Below are 14,143 nucleotides of genomic sequence, written 5' to 3' on the forward strand. Positions count from 1 at the left end.
TTATTTATCTAGATTCCCACATCCATCTTCTTGTTGCCTCGCTCAAATAGCTGTGAATGACAGTGTAAATGCTGTTCCTTAGTCTTTTCACGGTTGGCATATATTTTGGAGCACATGGACCATGTTAGTGATTTTTGTGTTTTTGTTTACACATCTGTCTGTTTTACCTTCGCTGTTCTATCTTAAACCATTAAAATATATAATTTTTAAATGTAGTTGTCTGTTTTATTTATTTACATTGAATGAATGCCAAAGTTTCATAGTTCACCAAGTCAAAAGACTCTCCCCGTTTGTACGTGCTGCATTCTGTGGGCCGGCCCTGCCAGTAGCGCCTGCTCTTCATTATGAATCATGATTGGATCTCCTCCGGAATCTTCGGCAGGGGAAACTTTTCGTACCTCCCCCTCCGCCCGCCTGCCTGCTGGTCCCAGCAGAGGCTGCGCTGGTCAAAAGGTTCCCACTTTCGGCGCTCAGAGGACCGGCGGCAGGCGGCTCTCCAGCCCATCAGTCCGTACACGACAAGGTAACACAAACCGGTGTTTCCACACAGCTTTACTCGATAAACCTTCAAAAGTGCCCGCAGGTTTTTGTTTTGTTTTTTAAAATCGAGATTGTGTTCGCCACCTTAAAAAAACCTTAATCCGTGGATGCTGTGGTAAGAACTTTATGAGTCAGTTAATAGGGATAATTTTTTCGAAACCTTGGTTTTATTGGGGATTTGAACTCTGTACCTTCGTTTGGCTGCAGTCCTGCAGTCAGTGGTGAAGCTGGACAACTTTCCCAGTTATCAGGTGGAGAGAGATGACAGGTTGCGGTGCAGTTTGCGTGCAAGAGGGAAGATTTTAATGTTGCTAATTGCATTCAGGTTTGACAGAAGCTCAACAACAAGAACACTTGAATAGACTTATTAAAAGTTTTTGCAATATCTGTGTTGTTACTTGTAGATTGTCTATAATACACAACAGAATTTTAAGAGAAAAAATAAATATCCCTGAATGTATTTGAGAGTTGGTTACAGTCTTTTTTGTAGCAAAAGTTGTTCTGCCACACTTCTTCACTTCTTTTTCATTAAAGGAAACCTCTCCTTTTTGTCCATTCTGGCAGAGCTGCATTACATCAGGGACTGTTTAGGCATCAGCTGATTGTTCGTGTGCGTGTGTGTGTGTGTGTGTGTGTGTGTGTGTGTGTGTGTGTGTGTGTGTGTGTGTGTGTGTGTGGTGCAGGCAGTGAGGAAGAGAGGAATCCCCCATCCCTCACTGCCCTGGGAAACACCAGGCTGCTTAGACTGCTCCATTTGGATTCGTTTGCAGTCATGCCTTGCCAGCTTTTATTATGTGAAGTACAGTAGTGATGCATGTCACTTTCCCTGACAGAGCCGCAGTGATATTTACTTCTCAGGCTAAAAAATAAACTCAGTTTAGTGTCAGAAGGGCAGGCTGGGGCTAGTTATCCCCTCAGGAAGGCTGTCGCAGGAGCTCCAACTTGGAGACTTAAAGGTTTAGAGCAAAAAAGCCCAATTATTCAACTCCACTTCTTTCTTCTGCTACATGGATTGCTTTTGTAACTCAGACTCCTTGGCTTTGATGTATCAAAACCAGCTTTTTATTAGAATGATCTGGGAAACTCCAGAACAAAAAATAAAAAAACTACTGTAGATCTTGTGAAGGCTTGTGCGATCAAACACAATTGTTTTACATTCTGTTTTTAACCATTCCAATGAGCCTAAGAAATGTGTTGTGTCATTAATCATCATTGTCTTATAGAGGGGAAATTATTGGATCTGCATGAATTAGACAAGTTAATGTACAATTGGTTGTTTATAAGAAGCTGAAACATGACTAATAACAAACACAAATCAGTTAATTAGCTTTCAAAATGAAATGTTTTAAAATAATTATCTCTCTGTAAATGGAACAATTTAGCCATATGTGAACTCTGTCACAACATTTTCTTAGGGCAAGGTGTCAAGTTTTTGACATGTTTTGATGCTTTTGTAATGCAAAAGTCCTGGCAAAGGCAATAAAAGCAGTTTTTAATATAATACACTAATGGGAAAAATGTGTAAACTATTTCCAAACTGTTAAGGTCATTTCCTGGATCCCTCTTGAAATGTGTAGCTCATGAGTCAGATGACATTTTGATGAACAGCTGATGAGAATAACTGTGCTTATTTAGAGCAGGTTTTTTGGCTTCTGACAGCAATATTCACAAACTAGTGTCAAATACAGCACTCCTTAGATACTTCATGAATATCAGCCCAAGAATAAAGCAGTTAGAATTTGATGTGGGGGATTGTGTTTACTTGCAGAGATGACCCAAAGGCTAGCCAGCATGCACTGCCGTGGGAAAATACGCCTAGCTTCATAGATGTTACGTTAGATCTGTCCAAAAATGGTCCTGTAAACAGAGTGATGTTGTTAATATTGTAAAATTTTCTCAAGTTTAGGACAGAACAGTGTGGAACAGCAAGGGATCCGTGTCAGATTTTAGGTTTAGTTAGTTATTTTAGTTTATTCTATTTTATTTATTTTATATTTAAAAATTAATAAACGATTCAATTATTCAATTTATTAATGATCATTTTTGAAACACATATATATATATATATATATATAAAATAAATAATAATAGCTTTTTGGTCCTCCTGGCTGGACTACTGTAATTCCCTTTTCACTTGTCTTGACAAATGGTCTAGAATGCTGCTGCTAGGCTGTCAACCAGATCCAGCAGGACGACTCACATCACACCCATTTAACATTCTTTATATTAGCTCCCCATCAAGTTTAGGATTCATTTTAGGTTACTTGTTCTCACCAATAGAGCCCTTCCTAGTCAGGCACCTGAGTACATCTGGTGACCTTCTCCATCCCTATATCGCCAGTAGGTCTCTTAAGTCTTCTGACAAGGGCCTACGGCCTGTCCCGCTTTCTAGACTGAAAACATAAGGTGATTGTGCCTTTCAGGTAGTGGCTCCAACACTATGGAACTCTCTTCCATTAGACATACAGTCTGCAGTCTCTGTAGAAGCTTTTAAAAAGCAAGCGAAGACCCATCTGTTCAAATTGGCCTTTGTCTCACCCTAAGATGTCTTGTGCTTGTTCTTTGGTGTGTTTCTTTTGGGGTCCTCAGTTGTCTGTGTTTTTATTCTATGTTTTTTTTGGTCTTTTCTTGAACTTTTATCTTGCGGCTTATGTTTTTCTTGCCCTTGTTTTTAAAAGAAATGTTTTTATGGTCTTATGTTTTTTTAATGAAGCACTTTGTAAGTTTTAATTCTGAGAAAGGTGCTATACCAAATACTTGTATTATTGTTGTTGTTATTATTGTTATTGTATGTACACCAATCAACGACAAAATTAAAACCAGTAACTGGTTTTAATGTTTTGGTTTTAACGTTTTGGCTGAATATACTTTCTGATGAAATGAACTAATGAACTGACTCCAGATGCAACCACTCAAAGTGGTTGCATCCAGCCACTTTGAGTATGAAACTGAAACTCTTATTAAACACATTTACAACAATAATCCATAGTCAAAGAAGACTGTGCATGTACTCCACTAATTACTTCCATAAAGTGTAATAAATTTCCAACAAACTCATCTGCTAAAGCATTATGACTGTATGTTTAGCAGTTAAACGTGAGGGTTGATTGCAACACAAGATTGTTATGGCAATTTTTTTATGGAGATAAGCATGGATTTGGTAGAAATTTAGAACTTGGACAGGTTCCAAGTTTCATTATGGAGTCATTATCTTCATAATGATGCAAAACAGTGTACTGCAGGTGAAGTTAATGAGGAGTATGTAGTCTTAATGTTAGGACAAGTATGAGGCTGTAAAGATTGGACTCTCAAGAGCTCAACTATAAAGCCAGATGTTGGTCTGCTTTCATTTTGAGAAATAAGCCTCTGTCTGTCTGTCTCTCTCTTATTTCATGCAGAGTAAAGTTGATTCAGATGGACAGAATGTGCCAGAATCCTTGAAGATAAACTAAAGGCCTTGGATGTTACCTGATCTCCTTTGATTTTTGTACGTACACCTGGTGCCATGGCCTGTCTCATAAGAGCTGAAGTAGCACTGCTGAGGTGTACGTTGCTTTTTCTCTACCTGAGTGTCTGTTTGTGCCAGCGTGACTGCACTGGCGTGGACTGTCCCCTGCTGGACAACTGTATTGAAGAAGTGCTGGAGAAGGGCGCCTGTTGTGCTTCATGCTTACAAAAAGGATGCACATGCGAGGGTTACCAATATTATGATTGCATCAATGCTGGATTCAAGAATGGCAAAGTGCCTGAGGGAGATTCTTATTTTGTGGACTATGGCAGCACAGAGTGCTCCTGCCCTGCTGGAGGAGGCCGGATCAGCTGCCACTACATCAGCTGTCCTGACATGCCACCAAACTGCATCGACGTTTCAGAGCCTGCGGATGGTTGCATGCAGTGCGAACGCATCGGGTGTGTCCATGGCAGGCAGAAGTACGAGGCTGGACACTCTTTCCACATTGACCCCTGCCGGGTCTGCCACTGCCCCAATGAAGGAGGGAAGCTGATGTGCTACCCTGTACCTGACTGTGATCCGAAGAAAGTCCAAATACCCATGTTAGCTACAACCACAGAGGAGGCCACAGCCAGCAGGCGTGACAGTTACCCCCACAGGTTTGACCAACAAGACCGTGAAGATCAGTTCTCAACACCGTACCACCTTCTACCTAATGGGAATCTTCCTCTCTTCAGATCACCGCCATTAGATAAGGAGGAGCCAGAAGACTATTATTACAGTCCTACAGAACCTCCTGAGACTTACCCTCAATCTCTGGTCTTCTCCACCCTGTCCTCCTCCTCCTCCTCCAACAAGATCATATCTGTGTCTGGAGGCTCTGACAGGCCTGACAGAACTTCTGCAATCCAGAGTTTGGACAGACAAAGCAAGCTAGAGCTGAGAGAGCGATATGGAGTTCATGACCATCCTGTAGACAAAGAGGAAGTGACAGAAAATCCCCTGAGACAAGAGCAGAGTACTGTCAGGCCACATATGCACGAGGACACAACTACTTCTTGGCAGCCTTCACAGGGTCTGACAAGCGCACAAAGTGTCTCATTCAGTGATCAGAGTCTACAGACAGATTTAGAGATTCCATTGCATGCACAAAGGAGTTTGGGTAGTGTCATATTTCCATTAAACCAAGGCTTAGTGGGTGAAAAACACCCAGAGTATCCACATATGAGTTCAGAGAGTGCAGTACATAATCAGAGAAGCTCTGAGACTAATACACATCACCAAAATACATTAGATATTGGCATACCCAGAGGTGCAAAGAGTCAGGTTAACGTTACTCATCCAGTCAGAGGTACAGAGAGTCAAATGAATCAGCAGACACAATCAGATAGAATGAATTTTCCAATGTACACGCTGAGAAGTCCAGAGAGCCAAATCCATCCCGAGGCAAGTACAAATGGTCAAAAAGAATTACAGGGGACAGTTGCGCCGAACAGTGAGGAAGGCTTGGATGCAGAAGAGATGGAAGAGAGGGAGGAGAAGGAAGAAATAGTAACTTTTCAGAGTGTCACTCAGCCTGGAGGAAAGGATATGCCCCACGAGATGAAGTCAGCACAACAGGAGAAAAGCCACGAGGAGTCTGAGAGCAGTGATCCAACCAGCAGTTACAAAAAGGCCACACCTGAGCCCAGCACCACCACCCACAGGGGGCCTGAGTACCACACAACCGCGATGGTCCATTTTATCCCAACCCCCACCCATATGCCGGATGAGAGTCTGCCCAGCAGAAAGCCAGGTCAAAGGCTGTTAAACGTTCACAGTGAAGACAGAGAGGAGGTGAAGGAAGAGGTGATTCAGGAGGAGGAGGAGAAGAAAGATCTGCCTGTTTTACTGATCAAACCTGATGAAGGTAAGTCAAAAGATGCTTAGATGCTTTTCACAGCACAAACCATCATGCTCAGTTCAAAAATGCTGTTCTTAGTATTTAAAAAAAAAATAAAAAACCGTGATTTCTATTTCTCAATGTAATCCATCAGTTAACAACATGATCCGTCTGTAGACTCATTCATGCATTGTCAATTTGCATGTATAAAAACTTCACAGAATAGTTTTTATACTTGGCTGAGCTGGAAAAATTGGTATATCAAAAAAGCAAAGACGAGATAAAGGCTGATTGAAACAGATTTTCAAACTTACTTCTACATTGCAGTACCTGCTTCTGCTTCTTCAGCTGTAGAAGAATCCATGTCATGCTGCCAGCAACTGTTACAGGCCTCCAACAAAATGCCCCAAAAATGAATAGCAAGAGCAGAGGCGCCAGAGAGTGAACAACCGCAAACTTTTTATTGGTGGTCGACCGATAAATCAGCCGATATATCAGCCGATATTAGCTTATTGTAGATATACTGGTATCAGTGTATATCTCAGCTGATATCAGATAGTGTCTCCACCAGGGTGCACCAACAGGTTGAATTTTTACATCGTAAAATGTCCTGCTCAGTATGTCTGAGCAGGACACACATGCAAACACACACGAAAAAAAAAGCGGATCCATATCAAAATTTTTGTATATGTTTATGTTTTAAAAATACTATTGGCTAATATATCATATTTTTTTTAAAGTACCAAATGCCCGAGATCGGCCTAAAAAATCCAGTATCATTTGGACTATACTTCGTATTTAAGTCACTGTTTTACTGCTCTGCTTGTACTAACTCGCATTACACATTTATATTGCTTTAGCTATAAGAATTATTTCTGTGATGCAGTCTAGAATTCAGTACAACATTGTCCTCACAGAACAATGTTCCTTTTCTCTGTCCTGGTCTAAAGACCGACCCAGGCCGTATGTCATGAGCATATGAGGATTGGAGACACTCACCAGTCCCTAGGTATCTGAACAGGAACATAAATAGTGAGCCCAGGGTCCGTCTGGAGCAGGTAGTCAAACTCTCTTCCCGTGGTGAACATCCTCTCACAGCAGTTTCATACCGGTCACCACCATCGCTCACCCAGCGAACAAGGCCTCGCCACTGTTTTACTGCATGCTGCCTCAGCTCTCCCAGGGAAGGCAGACAGGCAGGCTTGGTAATAAATTCTCTCTTGCCTTCAGCCTTCAAGTGGTTTTATTTTAGAGGTGTGTCTTAGATTGAAAAGTTTTAATTTGAAAGTTTTAGAATCTATCTATAACTATTGTTTTTTTGTATCCCGATGTCAAACATTGTGAGTGGTACTGTGACGTCTGTGACGTCTGTAGTTCTAGAGGTGGCAGTTTTTTTTAAATCTTTGGTCATATGGGGTGATCACTGTTTGTGTTAAATACTTATTTCCTCTATTTAATGAAAAGAAAGTTGAAAAGTAAATGACATCTTTTCCTGTATATTTTCCCCATCAAAGACATATCAGAAACAAATTCTTTAAATCATAAAATGTAAAAGCTCTCAAAAACTGGCCATACAGTGAATTGAATGATAGAGTGTGTTCTATAAACTGATGGTAGGAGGAAGCATAAAAAGCATTTATTTAGCTGAAACTGTCATGGAATACTATTTTGACATTTGGTCTAAATACAATTGTGGGACATTGCTCTTTAAATAGCTGAGTTATTTGATCCATTGCTGATGCACATGAAGTGGCTTAAAAAGATGTGTGCAGGATGAGGCAGTAGCCGATCCAGATGTTGGTGCCCTGTACTGTTCACTGTTGTTACACTGTAGACTAACACAGGGTTTGGGCAAAATAACAGCAATAACTATACAGTACAATCCAGTATCATTTGTAAACAAAGGCAGTTTTATGGCAGGATTATTGTGTTATATCACACACAATAATCCTGCCATAAAACTGCCTTTGTTTACATATTAATTGTATATATTGATTAGGATTTTGAAAGAGTTTTGACTCTAGTAGTTTTTGGGGGCATAATATTAAAGGAATTTTCAGAGTGGAAAAAAATAGTTTATGAATTGATTCGAAAATCAACACAATATTCAAATCTATTAATTGCTTACATAATTAATTCAGTAAAAATACCAAACATCTGTTCCAGCTTGTCCCAGCGTATTAAATGTGAATGTTTGCTGCTATTCTCTTTATCCTGTTTTTGCCATCAAAACAAACCATCTGGTGATGGCACCTTGAGCTTTTTTCTCTGGCATTCACGGGCATTTTTCACAGTTTTCTTATATTTTATAGACAAAGCAATTAATTGATTGGCTGAGAAAAAAATAATCAGCCAAATATTTAATAATGAAAATAATCATTAGATGGAACCCTCCATTAGCTAACACTGTGAATACACTGCAAAAAGGGAAATTCACGAAAATTTGATCTGATTTTAGGATGATAAACTCCTAATTTCCTACATCAGAGAACAGCAGCTAGATTGCACCACGTGTGTATGTTCAAATGTAGCTAAATTTCAGTGTAGTGGGGAGCTACGCTCTAACTTACAAGGAATGGGTTGCACTGTACAAGTTATTATGTAGAATGAAGATAAACACCACCTCAAACAGGTGGACGTCATTCCCCACAGTCATGGCAGCCTGGTTAGGAAAATGGTAGTACCCAGCACTAGTCGGAGGAAAGTTCTTTCAATAGTTACACTAGAAGTACATTTCTGGTGACAGGCTACAGTACATCTCTTTACACTTAGGATAACACTAACTTCACTGGAGATTCGGTGGAGATGGGAGAAATGCTGGCACCACTGGGTTATCAGAAAGTTGTACTGTAACTGTTTAGATGAAGACATTGGTAGAATTGAGAGTCTTATTTTGCAATAAATCTATCATCACCTTGGGTAAAACAAAAAAAAACAAAAACATTTTAAGCACAATAGATAAATGATCATTAGCGGACAAACAAGTTGTATCAAATATTTGCTAGTTACCTGATAGCATACATGACATTCACCTTTTCAATACGGTCAACCATCAATTGTAGGCCTCTTACTTTCTTTCTCATTAACAGTGTGTTTCTCTTCGATAATACTTGAATGATGCAGTAGGTGAAACATCACTCTGTGTGACAATGCTTTGATCACAATCATAATAGTTAAACTGTAGGCAGTTAGGATTTAGCAGTGTTCACCCTACACTCAAACTTACTATCAAACTTTCAGCTGATGCAACAGGCTGTTGTAGTATGATTGTGGATTCTCAGTTTCCCCGGAGTCAACTCTTGTCTGAATCTGCGTCATGACACACCTCACCAATCTTCTCCAGATAACACAATATTTTACTTGTTTGTAGAAGGGAAATTTTTGCAGTGCAGTGTAGGCATTGTCCGTTGCCTACAGTGGGATATATATAAGTGACGCTCAGCCAGTCAGATATCCTTAACAATCTGTCAGGGTGATAGATTGGCTGGTCAGTCAAATGAGGATGAAATATTTGTCAGGTAGCAGTTTCACAGTCCTAGTCCCTGCATTTAGGTGAGTCTGTCGTGAAGTGGCTTTTCAAAGGTTACTGTCATGATAAATCAGGCATGATGACAAGATGATGTCTGAGGCTTGTACAGTATGTGGCTCAGATTTCCATCTGTTATATCTCCCTGCTTTGGATTTTTTGATAGACATTTGTTATTCATCCAAACCTAATTTTTTCAAAAAATGCATTTTTTTTGTGTCGCTCATTTAATTTCTGGTGAATTTATGTAAAAATGTATTTTTCTATAGGCACGTATTGTAACTGTGACGAGAAACACTACACTGTTTGATCTGATGCATCAAATAGTACAAGTCTGCTTGCTAGTAGATGTGGCAATTTAGCATTAAAAATATATTGGCAAGAAAAAGTAACTAAACCCTTTGGAATAACTTGCATTTATGTACAGACTACTACAAAATATGGTTGTAACTGACAGCAAATTTATTTCATGTTTAAGTTGATTTTCCTTATTTTTATTTCTTTATTTGTTATAGTTTTCTGGTGAATTTTGAACCATCTGCCAAACCAGTCCAGTCCGTAAACCTATGCACTTCTGTTTTTGGATATTTTTAAAGGCACAAAAAAAGGCACCACCCTCCAAATTATTTGCATAACATAGACTGCTATTGACAGGCCTGTCACACCAAGTTATGGTTGCTAAGATTGATTGGACAATTGCCACAGGGGTTAGTGAACACAGTTATGATCTATAATGTAGTATATCACCATAATAAGTACTGGGATAACATTACTGTTTTGACATTTGCCATTTTGGCTTGGGAAAGGAGACTCCCAGCCTTCTTTTCAGAAATGTTTTGCATCATTGGTAGCTGCTGGGTGTGTCTTGACACTCTAATACCTGGGGAGCATTTGTTCCGATACACAGTACAGCCTGGAAAGTGTGTTGGAAAGCCTGATTACTCAGTTTTCCAGTGAAGTAATTGTTGAGTCACTGGTATTAATCAACAACCCAGTCAATCCACAGATGTATTATGGTCATCTGCTATAGAACTGTAAAACATTATTTATTGCACCTTTTAAAAATAAGATACACAACTAAGGAGATAATTGACTATTATTCTCCATAGCTCCATAGTTTTTTTTCCATAAGACAAGCCTTCACTGGATTCTCTGTGCCTTTGCAACAACTGTCATAAATCCAGATTTAAGGTCACAGATCAAGTCATGGAATATGCTTCACACAATCTGGACCGCTAGCTAATGGCTGTCCATGTTGTTACACCATAAAGAGACAAAAAAATGTTCACATCATTTCCACAGATTCTCATTCAATCTGTGAACAGAGCTCATCTAGCAAACTCTCTCTGACCTGTGTCGACATAGCCTGCATGTGTTCATTAAATGCAAGTCAAAAGTTTCCATCTGTTCATCTGTGATCACTGCTTTCTCACAATAGAATATACAATAGAAAACACTGAGCTATATGTGTTTAAAAAATGTGACTTTGATCGGAAATTTGGACTGTATCCAAGCAGGGGAGGGTGTACACAGCACTTAAAAAGCATGTGTCTGCATGTCTGGATTAGTGACAGAAATTATTTACTTCTTCAAAGGAAGTATCACACAAACAGTTCAGACTGAGCTATGTATGTGATGATGAAATGCTGTACCACATGTGATGTGGGGTAAAGTGACCGAGACTGGATTTCCTGGCTTACATCACATCACTGTAGGGCTGCCCCCTAACAGTCGACCATACATTAGTCGGTGAGAGGAGTCTTAGTCCACCAAGATTTGAACGGTCGGTTGGTCACAGCAAAAAAAAACCCCAAACTCCTCACAAAGTGGTGACACGCAGTCAGTCATGGTCAGTCATGGACCGACATTGTTTGCATGGCTGGTCTCTGCGGCTAATAGACAATAATTACACAAGCTGGGCAGGAAATCCAAAATGTGGGATCATTTTGAGAGGGTAAAGGACAACCCCAAGGAGGTGACATGCACACTCTGCAGGCAAACATTTGCCTATCAGTTGTCAACCTCAAACACGGCTTATCATTTGAAACATGTAATTAGCCTAACGGTAGCCACTTAGCATGGCTGCTGGCTCTAACGATAGATAGCCAAGATAAATATGTGCTGTCAGGCTTATCCAAGTGTTCATAATTTGTGTGATGTTTTGAAATACATCCAGAAAATGTTCAGTCTCCTTGCTGTTTGTTTTGACACATTCAGAATCATCACCACTTTCGCCAGTTTTGTTAGGCAACTCGCTTCATGCATGCACTTATAAAATTTATATTTTAAAGGCTCATTATTACGGTTTTGTCCTTCTCTGTAATTTAGCACAGTATTAACAATGTTTCTTATAACATTCTTTCTTAGACCTGGAATTCAAACCATTTTCTGTTGCCCCCCAAAAATATAAATTTAAATAATCAATTAATAAATATCATAAATGTGCGACGACCAGTCAACTAATGGCTTGAACTGATGACTGCTAGTTGACCAGGAATATCTTTGGTCAAAGGCAACCCTACATCACTTACAGTTGTGTCATATTGAAAGCTCAGGTGACTAGATTTCTGAAATAAAAACGGGAGACAATTTCAGTTTGGCAGTCAGTATATTTAAAATATCCAATGTTTTTATCAATGAAATTTAAAAAAAAAAAGGGACAGTTTCGGTTTAATGTATTTTGACCATGGTAAGTGCTGTACTGTAATAAACAATGGGGAAGGCTTACTGTTAAAATTGGGTACTAAATAAATAACTTTGTAAACCATGTCAGAAAGTCATACAGTAGGCCTACCGTGATGAGTGAAGCTATGGTAAACTATGGAACACTCTATGAAGAAAATGGTCTTTAATAATAAATAGCACATAGTACGTAGCACTTTGGATCCCATTGCTTAGCTAATTTTAGTATTTTATTGTTTCAGATAATAAATTGTCAGGATTTGTAATCGTTTCTACCTTTCCTCCTCAATCTCCTTCACTCTTCCTCCTATCCAGTCTCCCTCCTCGCCTTCTTCTACCCTCTTCCTACAGAGAAAGAAAAAAAAAAGTGAAAAAAAATCTTCTGACTGAATTTTTATTTGGGTGAATAAAATCCATCTACAATTTGTAAAACAAGGTACAGAGGCGACCCACATTAGCTCTCGATGTAACAAGTAGCATGTTCTCTGATTGGTCAGAAGGACCAGGCTCACTCAAAAACTTTAGAAGGGAATACCTCTGTACTGCTGTCAGTCTTGGAGCATATTTCAACAAAAAAATATTAGAAAAAGTTACATACTTACATAACATTTTCCTTTAACTGTCTGAAGCAGAATACAGTGAATAGAATTGTTAGTTTTGTATTGCAGTCCTTCAGCTTTTGGGGGTATTGGTAGTCAGAAAAAGTTATCCTACAGTTTTTTAAAATCATTGTTGCACACAAATCTTGTAGTTTATTTGCTGCTGATATTATCATTATCACACTAATGTAGTCAATAGGTAAATAAGAAGGAATTTGTCCAAGGTCTGAACATTTGATTATATTATCTTCAACAAAAACTTGAGATTCTTTGTGTTTGTTGAGTATGGTCAATCATAAAACCAACTCATACTTGAGGTCTATAACCAGTAACTAGACTGGTGTAGCACAGTAAAGCACGATGAACTGTGGGATACACTGAGCCCTGAATGCTGCTTCAAAGCAGTATTAAGATTAATGTGCATCAAGCGTGGATTTATTGTACTACCTGCTTTTCCGGCAGGCTTTAGCAACTTACCATTGAAAGTAGTTGTCTACAGCGGTTCCACAACAATTTTCAACCATGTCCTCAATTTTGCACATTGACCATATGTGTTCCAGCCATATACTAGGTTTTGATCTAGTCTTGTTTGCAACCTGTCTGATCATCTTATTGCTCAAGTTTCTTGCCCTATCAGATGTAGTTTTAGTAATGTCGCCGCATATCAAGCTATCACCCATTAACTTGGCGAGTACATTGTTATTATTACTGGTTGAAATTATGGTCAGACCTACAAAAATAAAACCCAGTTTGTAATAAACCATAGTTTTCCTCTAAGTGCCCAAGATATGAAATTTCATTATTGGGAGGGCCTATAATTTCATACACTAAATGTTAAACCTAAAGTGAGATTTCAACATGGCTGTGTATCAGTTTCTTCATCACCTGCTTCATCAGCTCAGCAGTGTTTCATGTCAGTTTGCAAACAGATCAGTCATTGTGACAGGTGGTGGTAGTGGAGATTTTCTTTATGACACAGATCAGTTAATCACTGCAGTTGGTCTTAGAGAGAGAGTGATAGTTTTTAGCTCAGCTCCATGTCATAAAGACAAACTCACTGTCTTTAACATTCTCCTGTCCTAGCACAGCCCTGGCACCGGGCTCTGTGTGCTTCTGTTTCAATTTCTAATTACATAAAATTCAAATAAACACATGGAGGTCATCTGTTAAATACTTACAAAGGACTATTTTTACATTACAAAAATAAGCACATAGAGGAGTTGCAGTCACTGAAGCCATTTGCAACTTGTCCTTGGCTCTGCAGCCTGCAATTTGAGCCAACTTGGGTTTTATCACCCAATTGCTTCCTCCAACACCAGTTTTGATTAGAAGCATTTGCATTGTGATTATTTATAATGACTACCTCAGAAGGGCAAATTAATTAGTGCTGGAGGTTGTTAGGGAGAGGGGTAATTTTGAGACAGGCACAATATAATGGTCTTCATTCAGAGGCATTTAAAGCA

The 14,143-nt window shown here is 39.2% G+C and overlaps 1 protein-coding gene across 2 annotated transcripts in view; it reads left to right on the forward strand.

Moving 5' to 3' along the window:
• The first annotated feature begins 442 nt into the window (after positions 1 to 442).
• fbln2 (fibulin 2) overlaps positions 443 to 14,143 on the forward strand; it is an 86,971-nt gene continuing 73,270 nt past the window's right edge. For both annotated transcript variants that reach the window (XM_040116466.1, XM_040116467.1), the window contains exons 1-2: positions 443 to 523; positions 3,939 to 5,900. In XM_040116466.1, the coding sequence (XP_039972400.1) occupies positions 4,046 to 5,900 (1,855 nt within the window). In that variant the 5' untranslated portion in view covers positions 443 to 523; positions 3,939 to 4,045. The remainder of the gene's footprint in view (positions 524 to 3,938; positions 5,901 to 14,143) is intronic.

This window comes from Xiphias gladius, chromosome 21, assembly GCF_016859285.1.
Source record: "Xiphias gladius isolate SHS-SW01 ecotype Sanya breed wild chromosome 21, ASM1685928v1, whole genome shotgun sequence".
NCBI classification, from domain to species: Eukaryota; Metazoa; Chordata; class Actinopteri; order Istiophoriformes; family Xiphiidae; genus Xiphias; species Xiphias gladius.